The following is a 16322-nucleotide window of genomic DNA, read 5'->3' on the forward strand; positions in this document are numbered from 1 at the left end:
ACTTCACTTCACTTGCCCTACTTGTCCCTTTAAACACATCTCACTAACTCTCAATACACTGGACCTGCGAGAAGATGGGGGACATTTTCCATATCTGACTGGATTGTGGATACACCAATATTAAAATGGTGCAATATTTAAATCTGAAAAGTGCTCAGAAATACTCAGATGAAATGCATTAGATAAAGTACTAAGGATTAACATGCATGAAGAATGTTTTATTATAAACCCCTGTTTTCACTTTCTTGCAGCTTTCCAAAAAATTAGCCCTTTGTGGTGAAATTTTCCATGCTTGGTTTCAGCCCAAAGGTGATTTTTTTTTTTTTTGCAAAGTTTGAGAAAAATATATTAAATAGTTTTTGAGTTATGAAAAGATGAAAAAAGCCCACACAATTTTTCCACTTTGAAAGCAATTTTAGGATTTTAAAAAAATATGCAGATGACTAAAACATGGCTGAAGTCACAAAGTTGAAACTTTCCATGTGTTCGGCTTTTAGCAAGGTAGTCTCCTGGGTAATTAGAAAAGATAATGTGTGTGCACACACACAAACAGATAAATATATGCGTTTAAATAAATGCACAAGTGATTGGCAAAGTCGCATTTCATCATATTCAATACAAGCCTTCCTCAGGAGGGGATTTATTGTTTTCTGTAAGGGAGTCTTTCACCAAGCAGAGTCGCTAGCTGTTGACTGCCTGACACCTGTGGTTTTCACGTAGCAGGGGTCACTGATGGTCACTGATGGCTCCCGAGGACATAAGTGTGGTACTCCTGTGCACTGTGTCTCCAGAACCACCCACTTTCATACTCCCATCCCCGTTACCCCCAGCTCAATTCCAGGATTCCGATTCATTGTCTTCCAAGTTCAATTTCTGCCCTTGGCCCATGCCTCAACACCAAGTCCCTTTATCTTCCTTGCACTAGAAAACACACACGTTCTCACTTCTCCAAATTCTCTCCAAACTGCCCCCAAAAGCATCAACCTGCTTCCCACTAAAGCCTTCCTTGTGTTATTTGAAGAACTCAAGTATTAAAGAAACAGTAGTAGAAATCTTATGTTTAGGTCAAATAGGTTTTGGTGGTTTGTTAAAGTAACTTACTCTAACCCATCTATAATCATCACCTCCCTAGCCACTTCACCTGGAAAACAGATAATGGGAAAGTCAGAAAACAAAAGACAGAGTCCTAGTTGTGCCCCTTCATGGCTAACTGACATGTTAGTAACTCCCAGTTACTTCAGTCTCCACATCTGCAAAATGGAAAAATTAGGTTGTCACATGACCTTGTTACATGTAAACATGTTCTGTAAATTTCAAATGACTGTTGGGTATAATTGTTAGTAATGACAATACATCAATTTTAAAAACTGTTTCAGGTTTCCAGACTCAAATGAAGAACCAAGTACAAGGCACATGTATCAAATGAAGAACCAAGCTAAATCACAAAAACGCTTTCGCAAGGATGTAGTCAACGATTAAGAAAAAGTCAACTTTCCTAGTTTTCATGTGTGCAGATTTAAAAGACAAATAGATGCTGACGTTCCTCCAACATATGTTCCTGTTCCTCTTTCATTTTCAACATATCTCTCTGCATGGGCTATTTCCCCCAGGTTATGTTAAAGTCTCTCCCACTTACAGGAAAAAATGTTGTCTTGATCAGCCTACCTTAAGTTATCATCTTGTCTCCTCCTCTTCACTGGCCAGTTCCTGGAACATGATTCATTTATCACCAACTGCCTGAGACCCCCTTCTCCCACTATTTTACTAAAAATGTTCTCTTCTGGGTCATTAATGACCTTCTGATTACCAATACCAGCAGCTTTACATTCTCTTTGAACTAAACTCTTATCCTGTTTCAGTTATCTATATAATGTACCATCCCCTCACCTTATGGTTTAAAACCATAGTGATTACTCTTATTCTGTGGGGTCAGGAATTCAAACAGGACTCAGCTGGACTTCTGCTCCATATGTCATCGGCAGGGGTAACTCCCTGGGCTGCATTCAGTAGCAGATGGGATGGGCTGAAAGGTTCAAGAAGGTTTCACCCACATCTGGTGCTGCATGATCCTCTTATGTGGCCACCTTTGGCTTTTTCACAGCGTGGTGATCTCAGGTAGTTGAACTTTGTATATGGCAGCTGGCTTCCAAGAGGGAAGAAATAGAAGCTCCCAGTCGCCTTAGGCTTGGAATTAACATCACTTCCACTGTATCCCGTTGGTGAAAGTCACATGCCCAGCCCAAATTCAAAACAGAAGGGAAGGAGACTTCACCCCTTGAGAGAAGAATGGCAAAGAATCTGTGGCCATCTTTAATCCACCACATATCTACATCTTTCTTGATGTTCTCCTTTCTCTTCTTTTAGCATGTGGTACACTCTGGTCTAGGGTAATGGCTTTCTTTCTTTTTTTTTTTACCTTGATCCACAGTAAGATATATACTCTACATTGTAATCTAGGATAATCAACACACAAAAAGTGAAACAGAAATTTCACAATACAGTCCATTCTAATATTTTCTATTCTATTTTACTCTATTATATATATATTTAAAAATGCTATTTTATTGTTCACAAACATATGCTTCTCTGCTCTGAGGAGGATGACACTTTGCAGCCTCCTTGATGGTAGACTTGGTCATATAACTTGCTCTGTGCAATGCTGTGTGAAGGGTGACAAATGTCACCTCCAGGCAGAGGTTTTAAAATGCAGTGGGTGGTTCATTATTTCCTTTTTATCTTCTGCCATGAGACTGGAGTATGACAGATAGAAGCTACTCCATCAATCTGGATTCTGGAGGAGTGCACAGTGACAACCTCATGGGACAGCCAACCCTCAGAAGACTTGTAGCATGAGCAGTAAATAAATCTTTGTTGTTAAAAGATGCTGACACTGTGTTACTGTACCACAGTCTGCCCTGTCTTGACTGAGCCACTGGCTGCAACCCACTGCAGAATCCAGAATCCACTAATGGACTAATGTAGTCAGTAATTTGGTAAATTACTATACCTGTGCCTCTTCCTCTTCTTCCTCCTCCTTTCTGTCAAATAAAGTCATTCTCCTAATATACATCTACGACCTGTTTCTTTTCTCTCTTAACAATTTCCCTTGGCAAATCCCAAATACCATCTTCATTATTTCTCATCTAAACTAGTATAACTTGCTTATCACTTAGTTGTTAGCTTCTTATTCTACACTCTCTCTCCAATCCACTCTCCTTTTTGCTGAGAGATTAATATATCTGATTCAGGACTATTATCATCACAGTTCCCGCAGTGGCTCCTTACTGTCCAAGAAATAGAGTCCACACCCCCTAGTGCAAACTTTCTTGTTTGCACTTCTGTCAGCCTAGGTTCTTACATCCCACTGCTCTGTGCATGCACACAATAGGTTGCATCCAGATCAGACCATTCACTGCTCTTTTCATGTGTCCAATGATAAAAATCATTTTTGCATACTGTTCCCACTGCTTAGAATATACAACAACCCCCTACCACCAACACATCAAACTCTCTACTTCTAAACATTTCGAAGTATTGACTCAGTCTTCCCCTGCTCAAATACCAGCTCTTCATGAGGCTTTTTCTGATCTTCCCAGTTAGGAGCCATCTCTTTCTTCAAAATATTCAGAGCCTTATGGTACTTCCTCATTTTGCCTTCTGTTTCTTATCAGTTAATCTAGGGACAGGACTCTGACAACCTTTACTTTGACATATGAATGACCTCCTATTCTTTCCCCTCTCTCCAGTTTATCTTGCCTGTTGAACACAATGCAGTGATGTTATATGAATGCTTATCACAAGCGTATCTAACTTTAACTGCAGACATGAAGGTTCATCAGAATAGTGTAAGTGCATCATGGTCTAAATAATCTCACTTTCCACAGGATAGTTGATTTTATTTTTTTCCCTACTGTAGACAAGATGCACTCCTTTTTTAGTTGAAATTTTAAAAAAAATTTTATTTTATTATGTTACGTTAGTCACCATACATCATTAGTTTTTGATGTAGTGCTCCACGGTTCATTGTTTTCATATAACACCCAGTGCTCCATGCAGTACGTGCCCTCCTTAATACCCATCATCGGGCTAACCCATCCCCCCACCCCCCTCCCCTCTAAAACCTGCAGTTTGTTTCTCAGAGTCCATAGTCTCTCATGGTTCATCTCTCCCTCTGATTTCCCCCTTTTCATTTTTTGCTTCCTTCTCCTAATGTCATCCATGCTTTTCCTTATGTTCCACAAATAAGTGAAACCAAATGATAATTGACTTTCTCTGCTTGACTTATTTCACTTAGCATAATCTCCTCCAGTCCCATCCATGTTGATGTAAAAGTTGGGTATTCATCCTGACAGCTGAGTAATATTCCATTGTATATATGGACCACATCTTCTTTATCCATTCATCTGTTGAAGGGCATCTCAGCTCTTTCCACAGTTTGGCTTTTGCGGACATTGTTGCTATGAACATTGGGGTGTATATGGCCCTTTTCACTACATCTGTGTCTTTGGGGTAAATACCCAGGAGTGCAATTGCTGGGTCATAGGGTAGCTCTATTTTTAATTTTCTGAGGCACCTCCCCACTGTTTTCCAAAGTGGCTGTACCAACTTGCATTCCCACCAACAGTGTAAGAGGGTTCCCCTTTCTCCACAACCTCTCCAACATTTGTTGTTTCTTTCCCTGTCCATTTTGGCCATTCTAACTGGTGTAAGGTGGTATCTCAGTGTGGTTTTGATTTGAATTTCCCTGAGGGCTAATGATGATGAACATTCTTTCATGTGTCTGTTAGCCATTTGTAGTCTTCTTTGAAGAAGTGTCTGTTCATGTCTTCTGCCCATTTTTTTGACTTATTTGTTTTTTGGGTGTTGAGTTTGAGAAGCTCTTTATAGATCTTGGATATCAGCCTTTTGTCTGTAGTGTCATTTGCAAATATCTTCTCCCATTCTGTGGGTTGCCTCTTTGTTTTGTTGACTGTTTCCTTTGCTGTGCAGAAACTTTTTATCTTGATGAAGTCCCAAAAGTTCATTTTTGCTTTTGCTTCACTTGCCTTTGGAGATGTATCTTGAAAGAAGTTGCTGTGGCCGATGTCAAAGAGGTTACTGCCTATGTTCTCCTCTAGGATTTTGATGGATTCCTGTCTCAAATTGAGGTCTTTCATCCATTTTGAGTTTATCTTTGTGTATGGTGTTAGAGAATGGTCGAGTTTCATTCTTCTGCATGTGGCTGTCCAATTTCCCCAGCACCATTTATTGAAGAGACTGTCTTTTTTCCATTGAATATTTTTTCCTGCTTTGTCGAAGATTATTTGACCACAGAGTTGAGGGTCCATATCTGGGATCTCTATTCTGTTCCATTGGTCTATATGTCTGTTTTTGTGCCAGTACCATGCTGTCTTTGTGATCACTGCTTTGTAATATAGCTTGAAATCGGGCAACGTGATGCCCCCAGCTTTTTCTTTTTCAACATTTCTTTGGAGATTCGGGGTCTTTTCTGATTCCATACAAGTTTTAGGATTGTTTGTTCCAGCACTTTGAAAAATGTCATTGGAATTTTGATTGGGATGGCACTGAAGGTATAGATTGCTCTGGGTAGCATAGACATTTTAACAATGTTTATTCTTCTGATCCATGAGCATGGAATGTTTTTCCATCTTTTTGTGTCTTCTTCAATTTCTTTCATGAGTGTTCTGTAGTTCCTAGAGTATAGATCCTTTACCTCTTTGGTTAGGTTTATTCCGATATCTTATGGTTTTTGGTCCTATTGTAAATGGAATCGTTTCTCTAATTTCTCTTTCTACAGATGCATTATTAGTGTATAAGAAAGCAACTGATTTCTGTCCATTGATTTTGATTCTGCCACATTACTGAATTGCTGTACGAGTTCTAGTAATTTGCGGTGGAGTCTTTTGGGTTTTCCATATAAGTATCATGTCATCTGCGAAAAGAGAGAGTTTGACTTCTTTGCCAATTTGAATACCTTTTATTTCTTTTTGTTGTCTGATTGCTGTTGCTAGGACTTCTAGTACTATGTTGAACAACACTGGCGAGAGTGGGCATCCTTGACGTGTTCCTGATCTTAAGGGAAAGGCTCTCAGCTTTTCCCCATTGAGGATGATGCTTGCTGTGGGTTTTTCATAGATGGATTTTATGAGCTTGAGGAATGTTCCCTCTATCCCTATACTCTGAAGAGTTTTAATCAGCAAAGGATGCTGTATTTTGTCAAATGCTTTTTCTGCATCAATCGAGAGGACCTTATGGTTCTTCTCTCTCCTCTTATTGTGTTCTATCACATTGATTGATTTGCGAATGTTGAACCACCCTTGTATCTCAGGGATAAATCCCACTTGGTCATGGTGGATGATCCTTTTAATGTACTGTTGGATCCTATTAGCTAGGATTTTGTTGAGGACTTTGGAATCCATATTCATCAGGGTATCGGTCTGAAATTCTCCTTTTTGATAGGGTCTTTGCCTGGTTTGGGGATCAAGGTAATGCTGGCCTCATAGAATGAGTCTGGAAGCTTTCCTTCTGTTTCTATTTTTTGAAACAGCTTCAGGAGAATAGGTATTATTTCTTCTTTAAATGTTTGGTAGAATTCCCCAGGGAATCCATCAGGCCCTGGACTCTTGTTTTTTGGGAGGTTTTTGATCATTGCTTCAATCTCATTACAGGTTATTGGCCTATTCAGGTTGTCAATTTCTTCCTGTTTCAGTCTGGGAGTTTATAGGTTTCCAGGAAGGCATACATTTCATCCAGGTTGCTCAGCTTATTGGCATATAGTTGTTGATAATAATTTCTAATAATTGTTTCTATTTCCTTGGTGTTACTCGTGATCTCTCCCCTTTCATTCCTAATTTTATTAATTTGGGTCCTTTCTCTTTTCTTTTGGATAAGTCTGGCCAGTGGTTTATCGATCTTATTAATTCTTTCAAAGAACCAGCTTCTAGTTTCATTGATCTGATCTACTGTGTTTCTGGTTTCTAATTCATTGATCTCTGCTCTAATCTTAATTATTTCTCTTCTAATTCGTGGCTTAGGCTTCGTTTGTTGCTTTTTCTCTAGTTCTTTAAGGTGTAGAGTTAGATGGTGAATTTGGGATTTTTCTATTTTTTTGAGTGAGGCTTGGATGGCTATGTATTTCCCCTTTGCAGTATCCCATAGGTTTTGGACCGATGTGTTTTCGTTCCCATTGGTTTCCATAAATTGTTTAAGTTCTTCTTTGATTTCCTGGTTGACCCAAACATTCTTGAGCAGGGTGGTCTTTGGCATCCGAGTGTTTGAATTTCTTCCAAATTTTTTCTTGTGATTGAGTTCCAGTTTTAGAGCATTGTGGTCTGAGAATATGCAGGGAATAATCTCAATCTTTTGGTATCGGTTGAGACCTGATTTGTGACCCAGTATGTGGTCTATTCTGGAGAAAGTTCCATGTGCGTTCGAGAAGAATGAGTATTCTGTTGTTTTAGGGTGGAATGTTCTGTATATATCTATGAGGTCCATCTGGTCCAGTGTGTCATTCAAAGCTCTTGTTTCTCTGTTGATTTTCTGCTTAGATGATCTGTCTATTGCTGAGAGTGGAATATTGAGGTCTCCTACAATTAACGTATTGTTATCAGTATGACTCTATTTTGGTTAACAGTTGGCTTATGTAGATGGCTGCTCCCATGTTGGGGGTGTAGATATTTACAACTGTTAGATCTTCTTGTTGGATAGACCCTTTAAGAATGATATAGTGTCCTTCTGTGTCTCTATAGTCTTTAGTTTAAAATCTAATTTACCTGATATAAGAATTGCTACCCCAGCTTTCTTTTGAGGTCCGTTGGCATGGAAGATGGATCTCCATCCCTTCACTTTCAGTCTGGATGTATCTTTAGGTTCAGAAGGAGTCTCTTGTAGACAGCATATGGATGGGTCCTGTCTTTTTATCCAATCTGCAACCCTGTGCCGTTTTATGGGAGCATTTAGGCCGTTCACGTTGAGAGTGATTATTGAAAGATATGAATTTATTGTCATCATGTTGCCTGTGAAGACCTTGTTTTTATAGACTGTCCCTGTAAATTTCTGTTCTATATCACTCTTAGGGTCTTTCTCCTTTTATAGAACCCCCCTTAGTATTTCTTGCAGGGCCGGCTTAGTGGTCACATATCCTCTCAGTTTCTGCTGGTCTTGGAAGCTCTGTATCTCTCCATCCATTCTAAATGACAGTCTTGCCGGATAAAGTATTCTTGGCTGCATGTTCTTCTCATTTAGTACCCTGAATATGTCTTGCCAGGACTTTCTGGCTTGCCAGGTCTCTGTGGATAGATCTGACGGTGTTCTGATGTTCCTCCCTCTGTACATAAGGAATCTCTTCCCCCTAACTGCCCTTAGGATGGTTTCCTTGGTTCTAAGATTTGCGAGTTTTACTATTACATGCCCGGGTGTTGGCCTGTTTTCCTTGATCTTGGGAAGGGTCCTCTCTGCCTCTAGGACACGAATGTTTCTTTCATTCCCCAGATTAGGGAAGTTCTTAGCTACGATTTGCTCAAATATTATCTTCTAGTCCTCTCTCTCTCTCTACCCCCTCAGGGATTCCAATAATTCTGACATCGGAACGTTTCATGGTGTCACTTATTTCTCTGATTCTATTTTCATGGATTCTGAGTTGTTTTTCCCTGGTCTCCTCTTTTCCCTTTTTCTTTTTATTATTTGGTCTTCTAGGTCACTAATTCATTCTTCTGCTTTGCTTACCCTAGCTGTTAGATTATCTAGATTAGATTGGATCTCATCAATGGCATTTTTAAGTTCTGCCAATTCAGCTTTCATTTCTGTCCTTAGAGACTCTATGTTGCCATTAATCAATTTCTCCATTCTAGCTATTGTCTTCACAACTGTTAGCCTGAATTCCATCTCCGACATCTTGGTTATATCTGAATCCATTTGTAAATCTGTGGCATAAGTCATAATCTCTGAGTCTTTCCTATTTTTGGGGTTCCTCCTCCTATTCTGTTGAGGGGTGGTTGAGGGAATGTATAGAGTCCAAATTATTGACCACAACCCAAGCAAGAATCACCTGTTTTCTAGAGACCTTAGGGTTGCTGGCCTCTTGTTTTCCCAGCCTCTCTTCTGGGGGAGGGGCCTGCCACGCTGTTACTCAGGCAACCCTGTTTGGACAGAGTTGCCCTGCCCCCTGTGGCGGGGGATGGGCACAGTGAAAAACGGTTTTTTGAGGCTTTTGTTCTCTGGTGGCTTTCCCTGGCGGCTTTCAAGAGTCAGAGCAGAAGAGACAGTTTCCAACCCTCTGCCTCAGAGCAGAGAGATCGCAGTCTGTTCTTCAGTGAGCTGTCCAGGCCACACTATCTCGTTTCTGTTTGTGCTGCTAAAACTGCAGCGTCCTGGGTTGTGCACCCCTCAGCAGTGCTCCCAGTCCTCGCCTCCAGGTCAGGGCACGTCTCTGCCCTTTGTGCTTCTAAAACCACCAGCCATCCCCCGTTCGCACGCCTTGCCCCGCGCTCCGGGTTTCTGTCTGGAGGGCTGCCCTAAAGTCCTTTCTCCACTGCTAGGGGTCTGCGAATCTGTGCCCCGTCCCCAGCATGGGAGGCTATCGCTCACTGGTGGTGTAGGATCCCCATGGCTCGACTCCCTCCCCCTCCCGTTTATCCTCTGATATCTGCTCGTGAAATCACGGCTCCCCGCTTTGTACCTCGAAACCAACCACCTGCAATATTCTGTTTGTAGAGATCCAGATCTATCTTCTTACATCTCAGGCTGATTTCGTGGGTGTTCAGAGTGGTCTAGTAGATATCCAGCTCAATTCCAGGGACTGGTTAGAATAGGGTCCCCTACTCCTCCACCATCTTTTCCCCCTCTCCGACAAGATGTACTCCTAAATCAACACACACATGATCTAACATGGTATTTTAATTCTTTCAGTAAAAATTTTCAAGCTTCTCAGCTGTACCTGTGGTGTATTTTGAGTCTCTCAGATTTTGAGTATCTAAAACACCGCTGGGCACCCAAAAGAAACAAACAAAAAAGCTCTGAGCAATAACAAAATCCATGTACTTAACTTCATCAACTTTACTCTTGTGTATGCATTTAAGACCTGTTCATCCTTACTTGAGACAAAATTCTAACATGATTATCTGTTTTCTCTATTAGAAGCAAATTATAGTAACATATTATAAGTAGCGAAGAGAAGTGGAACCTAACACTGAGGGAGAAGACGGAGAAACTATAAAATAAACAGACAAGTTTTTTTTTTTTTTTTAAGGCACTATCATCTAAGAAATTTCAGGACATAGGCAAAATCTCTTTGATTGTATTTTACTCTAGTATAATAACATTATGAAAATGATGCCCCTGAATTACTAATTCCTCCACAATCAATATGCATTGTTGAAGAAGACAGATAAGTAAATAATATATTTTAGACAATTTTTTATCCAACTGGATAAAAGAGTCTGGTGCTTAAAAAAGTTGAGTTTAAGTAATCTGGAAATTTCATTTAGAGAGAAGATATTTTTGCCAACAGGACAGACAAAGGAAGCTCTATATTATTGTGCATTTTCCCCAACAAAGGCCAAATGATATAAAAAATTAAGTTTTTGAAGGATCTGCTATCCCTGGAAGGGAACGAAATGTTTTCATAAAATGCTATACAAATGCTTAGAGGAGAATAAAAGTAAAATTACTTGAGGTTCACCTCACAACTCAGTGCAGAGTCCACTTAAGAATCAAGGTCTCTCAACTCCCAACCTTCAACTTTATGCGAACTATTTACCGGCAAAATCAGATGGCACATTTTTAACATACAGAGGACCAATGTTGAAAGAAGACTCTAAATAGTGGGGATAAGACTATCACTTTTTTGTTCCAGTTACTCCCCCCCCCCCAGGCCCCAATTGCTAAAGCAGCATTTTATGGGGTCTCCTGCTCCTTGAGCTGCAATATAATGGACTGCATGAAGCTCGTTGTGTGTAGTCCAGGAGTATACCGTGCTATCTGCAGGCTCTGCTATCATCCAAAGTTTGAAAGAGCCATCAAATATCTTCTTAGACGCTCTTTATACCCACAGCTAATATAACTGTACCCCACCCCTGGATTGAGACAGAGCTGAGGCTGCATCCTGGCAAGGGACCTTGCTCTCAGTTCCTAACCATGAAATGAAAGACGGGACTAGACTGTTTCTAAAGCCTATTTCAGTTCTAAGATTCTGTGAGTCTAAAACTATGTTTGTTATTACAAGTCATGACAGCTACTATTGAATAGTCTTCCAATTACCTATTTTCTCAGGCTTCTTGTTAAATTCTTTATTACTGGACATTACACTCAAAACAGGAAGAATTTCTATAATTCTATGTACCAAATTTGCTTAAAGAAACAAAAAACTTTTAATACCAGATTTTTAAAAGAGGCAATTTTCTTAGTATATTAAAATATGTCAGATAATGTCTAAAGTATGCAATAAGTCTCTTAAAATGATTTTAAGACCAAAGTTTCCTATAATTAGTTATAAAAATATTGTAAACAACTGAACCAAAATGAAACCAAATAAACCAGCTACTAAACTACACATATGTCTTCAAAATCTTATGGGAGTCAAATATTCCAGTAAAAATAACAGAAGAGATGGAAACACAAGTTTCTTATTATCACACTTCATATGTTATAAAACATAACAGCTAACTTATTTTTGGCAAAATGATTAGGGATTGCAACACTCTGGCTTACACAAACTTATTTGATTGTCAAATGCATCTTAAATGGAGCGTGTCATGCTAACTTCAGGCATGCAGGCACTGTGCTGTCTTAGAGTAGCCCAGAGACACTGAAATTTCAACACTTCAGCAGGGATCACACCGATGATATTAACCGGGCCAGGTGTTTAAAGAGGGGTGGGGGGACTTCAACAAGGCAGTTAATTGAAACCAGACAAAGCTTTTGAATAATAATAATAAAAAATCATACAGATGTTCACCCTCCTCCCTGGTAACCTTTATGGACAATTTATTGCACGCATTATTTTCTAGAAAACACCCTTTTTAAGAAAACACAGTTTCATATGTCTCTCTGAAAACTCTATAATCGCAGTATGAGTTATGCCTCCACAAACAGACTACATTACACTCATGTCTCATTTCCCTTTCCCCTTTTCACCATGGTTCCTGCAAGGGCGAGAACACCTGGAAGGAGAGCAATAATTAGAAAGCTCTAAAGCAAAAGGAGCTATAAGAAGCTGCATTAACCTTAAGATGCATTGTACTTCTTTCCCAAAAGACATGTGAGTGCATGCCAAAAAGGAGAGATGGGTTCAAAACAAATGTGTTAACAACTGTTCGCAAATATGCACAAGAGAAACTATACAATACATGCAGAATCAATGGGAAGCAAACAAAAACCAAAAAGATCAGTGATTAAGTTAACAGACTGTGAAGGACTCAGCAATGAATATTTTCTTCCCTATGTTTATAGAATAGTGTATTTGTCAGGGTTCCCCAGAGAAAAAGAACCAATAGGATACATAAGTATGCGTATATATGAAAGGAGATTTATTATAGGAATTGGCTCACATGATTATGGAGGCCAGAAAGTCCCACAATATGCATCTGCAAGCTGGGAACCAGGAAAGCCAGGGGTATGATTCAGTCTGAGTTTGAAGGCCTCAGAACAGGAGGAGCTGATGGTGTAAGTCCTAGAGTTGAAGGCCAGCAAACCTGGAGCTCCAATGTCAGAGGGAAGGAAAAGATGGATGTCTCAGCTCAAGAAGACAGAGAGAGAGAGAGAACCCCCCTTCCCTGAGTTTTGTTTTATTTGGGACCTCAACAGATTGGAGGATGCCTGCTCACAATGGTGAGAACAAATCTTTTTTCAGTCTACTGATTCAAATGCTAGTCTCTTCTGGAAACATCCTCAAAGACACACTGAGAAACGTTTTACCAGCTATCTAGCTGTCCCTTAGCCCGGTCCAGTTGACACATAAAATTAACCATCACAAATAGTAATGCTATTATTATTTCACACATGCAAGTACTCTTTTCTTCAAAAGTTTTGTTTTTGTTTTTTTTTTAAGTTTTCAAAACACCTGGGATAACTAATAACCCCAAACTGTATTTCATATCAGTTTGCTATATTTTATTAGACAGGACCAACTCACCTCCTACACTGGGAAGTAAACTGGGTATTTTAATTTATATGTATCTATGTACCTATATGCTTGATTGTATACCACACAAGTGAAATACTAACTGTAGTAGTTGTGGAGTAGGCAGCTTCTGACATGATCCTCACTTTCTAGTGTTCATGCTCCAGTGTAATCTGCTTCTCTTGAGTGGGGGCTGGACCTAGGGACTTGCTTCTAACAAATGGAATACTGTACAAGTAATGGGATGTGATTTCCATAATTAGGGGATAGTCTGTGACTTCCATCTTGCCAGCAGACTTTCTCTGGCTCTTCTACTACACTTGCTCTAATGAGGCAAGTTAGAAAGACCCACATATTAAGGAACTGAGGGTGGCCTCCACCCACGGGCCACTGATGGACCAAGGCCCTCAGTCCAACAACCCTCACGGAACGGAGTCCTGCCAACAATCATGTTAATGAGCTTAGAAGCACATCCTTCTCAATTCAAATCTTCAGATGAGACTACAGTCCTGGAAGATATCTTGAGTGCAGTCTTATGAGAGACCCTGAAGCAGAGGACCCAGCTAAGTTGTGGCCAGATCCCAGACCCACAGAAACTGTTGAGAGAATAAATATGTATGGTTTTAGGGCATTACATTTTGGGGCAATTTGTTACACAGCTGTAGATAACTGATATGGTACTTAACCTAGTGACTGAGCCGATGATTCCACTGTTATTTCCATCACCATAATAGCAGCTAATACCTATTAGGAAACTTCTAAGGCTGAGGCACCATTCTTAAGTCTCCCTTGGAGAACATATTATTATCCCCATTTCACAGATGAGGAAAGGGAGGTACAGAGATACTCAATAACTTGTCCCAGGTCACACAGACAAAATACACAGCAAGTACATGAACCTAGGTGTCCTGGCTCTAGAGCCAGGGCTTTTGGCAACTGTGCAGACAGAACCACAGACTGGCAGGGCTGGGCACCGTAAAGAAGGTAACCTCATCACACAGTACTAGAGGAGATTTAGAAGACACAAAAAAGATCAGAAGCCATGCAGAATGCTAAAAAGAAAAAGTCTCCTTTCCAATTAAGGTGCCTTTTCTATGGAAAAAAAGAGTAGAAGCAATAATACAGTGAACGGAAAGCAATCCTGAATTTACTGAAATCACACTTAGAAATGAAAAATACATTTTCTTATACCCAAGAAGCAAAAATTACCAACCTCCATTTGGTATTAAAAACCACACCCAGGGAGGCTATAGTTGTACATTTCCTAAGGGCAATTATGAGTGAGACCTACATTTGTCAAGCTGGTAGAAGTAGAAGAAAATTTCCAGGGACCTCTGAAACTCCTCTTGAAATTTTTATCATATGGAATGAGAAAAGTCAAAATCCTAGGACACAGAGATTCCAGGAAGGAATCACTTCCTTTCTTGCATTCAGATTACAAGGTTAAATAGCATTCCCTCACACTCCTACACAGTAGTTACCAGACCTATGGATTACTGTGTCTCCTCCATTAGACTTTGGACTCTCTTACCTCAAAGACTGTCTTATTCACTGGGATGTCCTCAAAACACAGCTCAGGGCCTGACATATGGCCAGTGTTTAATATGTGTTTGTTGAATCAAGAAATAATTTATGTTGTGAATTGCATACATTCAATAGATCCTTTCAGTGGTACATGTTATTGAGAGTATGAGTTTCTGTTTTGTTTTGAAGTCTCTTCTAGCTCACTAGCTTTCTTGGGCACTTTAAATAGGTCTTTGTGTCTCCAGCATCTCACTTAATATCTGACACCCAGTGGTACCCAATCATTTGTAAACGAATGAACTCAAAAAGGCTGCCAACCTATAGAATGGAGAAGGATCCAGGCTTATGACTAAATAAAGATTTAGTGTTCCATAAGGACAGCTGTTTGCTTACTGATGATGATGATGATAAATTTTCTTCCTTTTGAAAGGAGGCATGAACATTTGCAAAATATTCTCTCAATAAAGACAGATTCTTGTCTAGGTCTTGGCGGGGGACTACTCTTAAATATTCCTTTATAAATGGCAAGTTATATGCAACTTCAGATTTCCAGATAACCCTAGATTAAATGGCATTCATCTGGAAAATTTCTACCTCCTTCAGTATTATTTTTTGAAACACATGGAAATTGCCTGAACATACACTCACATAGGCCCACAGTAATATGGATAAAGATAAAGGCAGCTACCAAATATCCCCCTCTCTGTTATATTTATCAATTAGACAAGAGACAAAAGAGGGAAGGAAAGCTGAGAAGGATTTGCGCAAGTGCATAATCTAGCACCTACAGTCATCTCCTGAGGCATACTTACTGGGAGTTCAGGAGCAAGCTTCATAACCTCAAGGCTAATATAGCAGCCTACTGAATGGCCAATGACCACAAGTTTTATTTCCTTTGGCACATGAGTTCTCAGGAAAGCTAGCTTGTGTTCCACTTGACCTTGTAGTCCATAGATGTCGTTAATTTCTGGAGCATTTGAATCTAAAAGCAAAAATATGAATATATTTTCACTCAATAAGGTAAAGTAATAAATTCACTGGGAAAACTATCTTAAAAAAAAAAACTAACAACAGTAGTAGTTCCCATTTATTTAAAGCCTACAATGTGCTAGCTACAGTGTTAAACACTTTACTTAAATTACATCAAGTCTTCAAAACAGCCCCAGAAAGGAAGCATTATTTTCATTTTACAGATGAAAATCTCAAAGCTCACAGACATTAGGTGACAGACTGACAGTCACACATCTACGAAGTGAGAACAGTGAGATTCAAACCCAGGTCTCTCTGTCCTCAAAGTCCATGAACTTTCAACTAGTCTATGAACTACAGTTAGCTTAGGCCACTAGCTCTCAAACTTGATCATGTATCAGAATCCTCTGCAGGACTTAGGAAAGTGATAACTGCTGGGCCCCACCACCAAACTCCCTGATTCAGTAGGTCGGGGTTGGGGCTCAAGAATTTCTAAGTTTAAAAAAAAAAAAAAAGAATTTCTAAGTTTCCAGGAGATGTTGATATTGCTGGTCCCAGGACCACACACTGAGAACCACTGGTTAGGCTATTTTATATTATTAATAGACAACTAAGAAAACCCATGACACTGCTTCATTATTTTAGATAATCTTTGTTTGCTGAAGAACTTAGACTGAAGGGCTTAAGGAGAAATGTTGTAAATTGTTCCTTT

At 39.7% G+C, this 16322-nt stretch overlaps 1 protein-coding gene across 2 annotated transcripts in view; it reads right to left on the reverse strand.

The window, feature by feature from the left end:
- The window catches only part of LDAH (lipid droplet associated hydrolase), a 111392-nt gene that overhangs the window by 55273 nt on the left and 39797 nt on the right, over nucleotides 1–16322 (reverse strand). For both annotated transcript variants that reach the window (XM_036112762.2, XM_036112781.2), the window contains exon 5: nucleotides 15454–15623. In XM_036112762.2, the coding sequence (XP_035968655.1) occupies nucleotides 15454–15623 (170 nt within the window). The remainder of the gene's footprint in view (nucleotides 1–15453; nucleotides 15624–16322) is intronic.

The sequence above is a fragment of the Halichoerus grypus genome, chromosome 10, assembly GCF_964656455.1.
Source record: "Halichoerus grypus chromosome 10, mHalGry1.hap1.1, whole genome shotgun sequence".
Lineage (NCBI taxonomy): Eukaryota > Metazoa > Chordata > Mammalia > Carnivora > Phocidae > Halichoerus > Halichoerus grypus.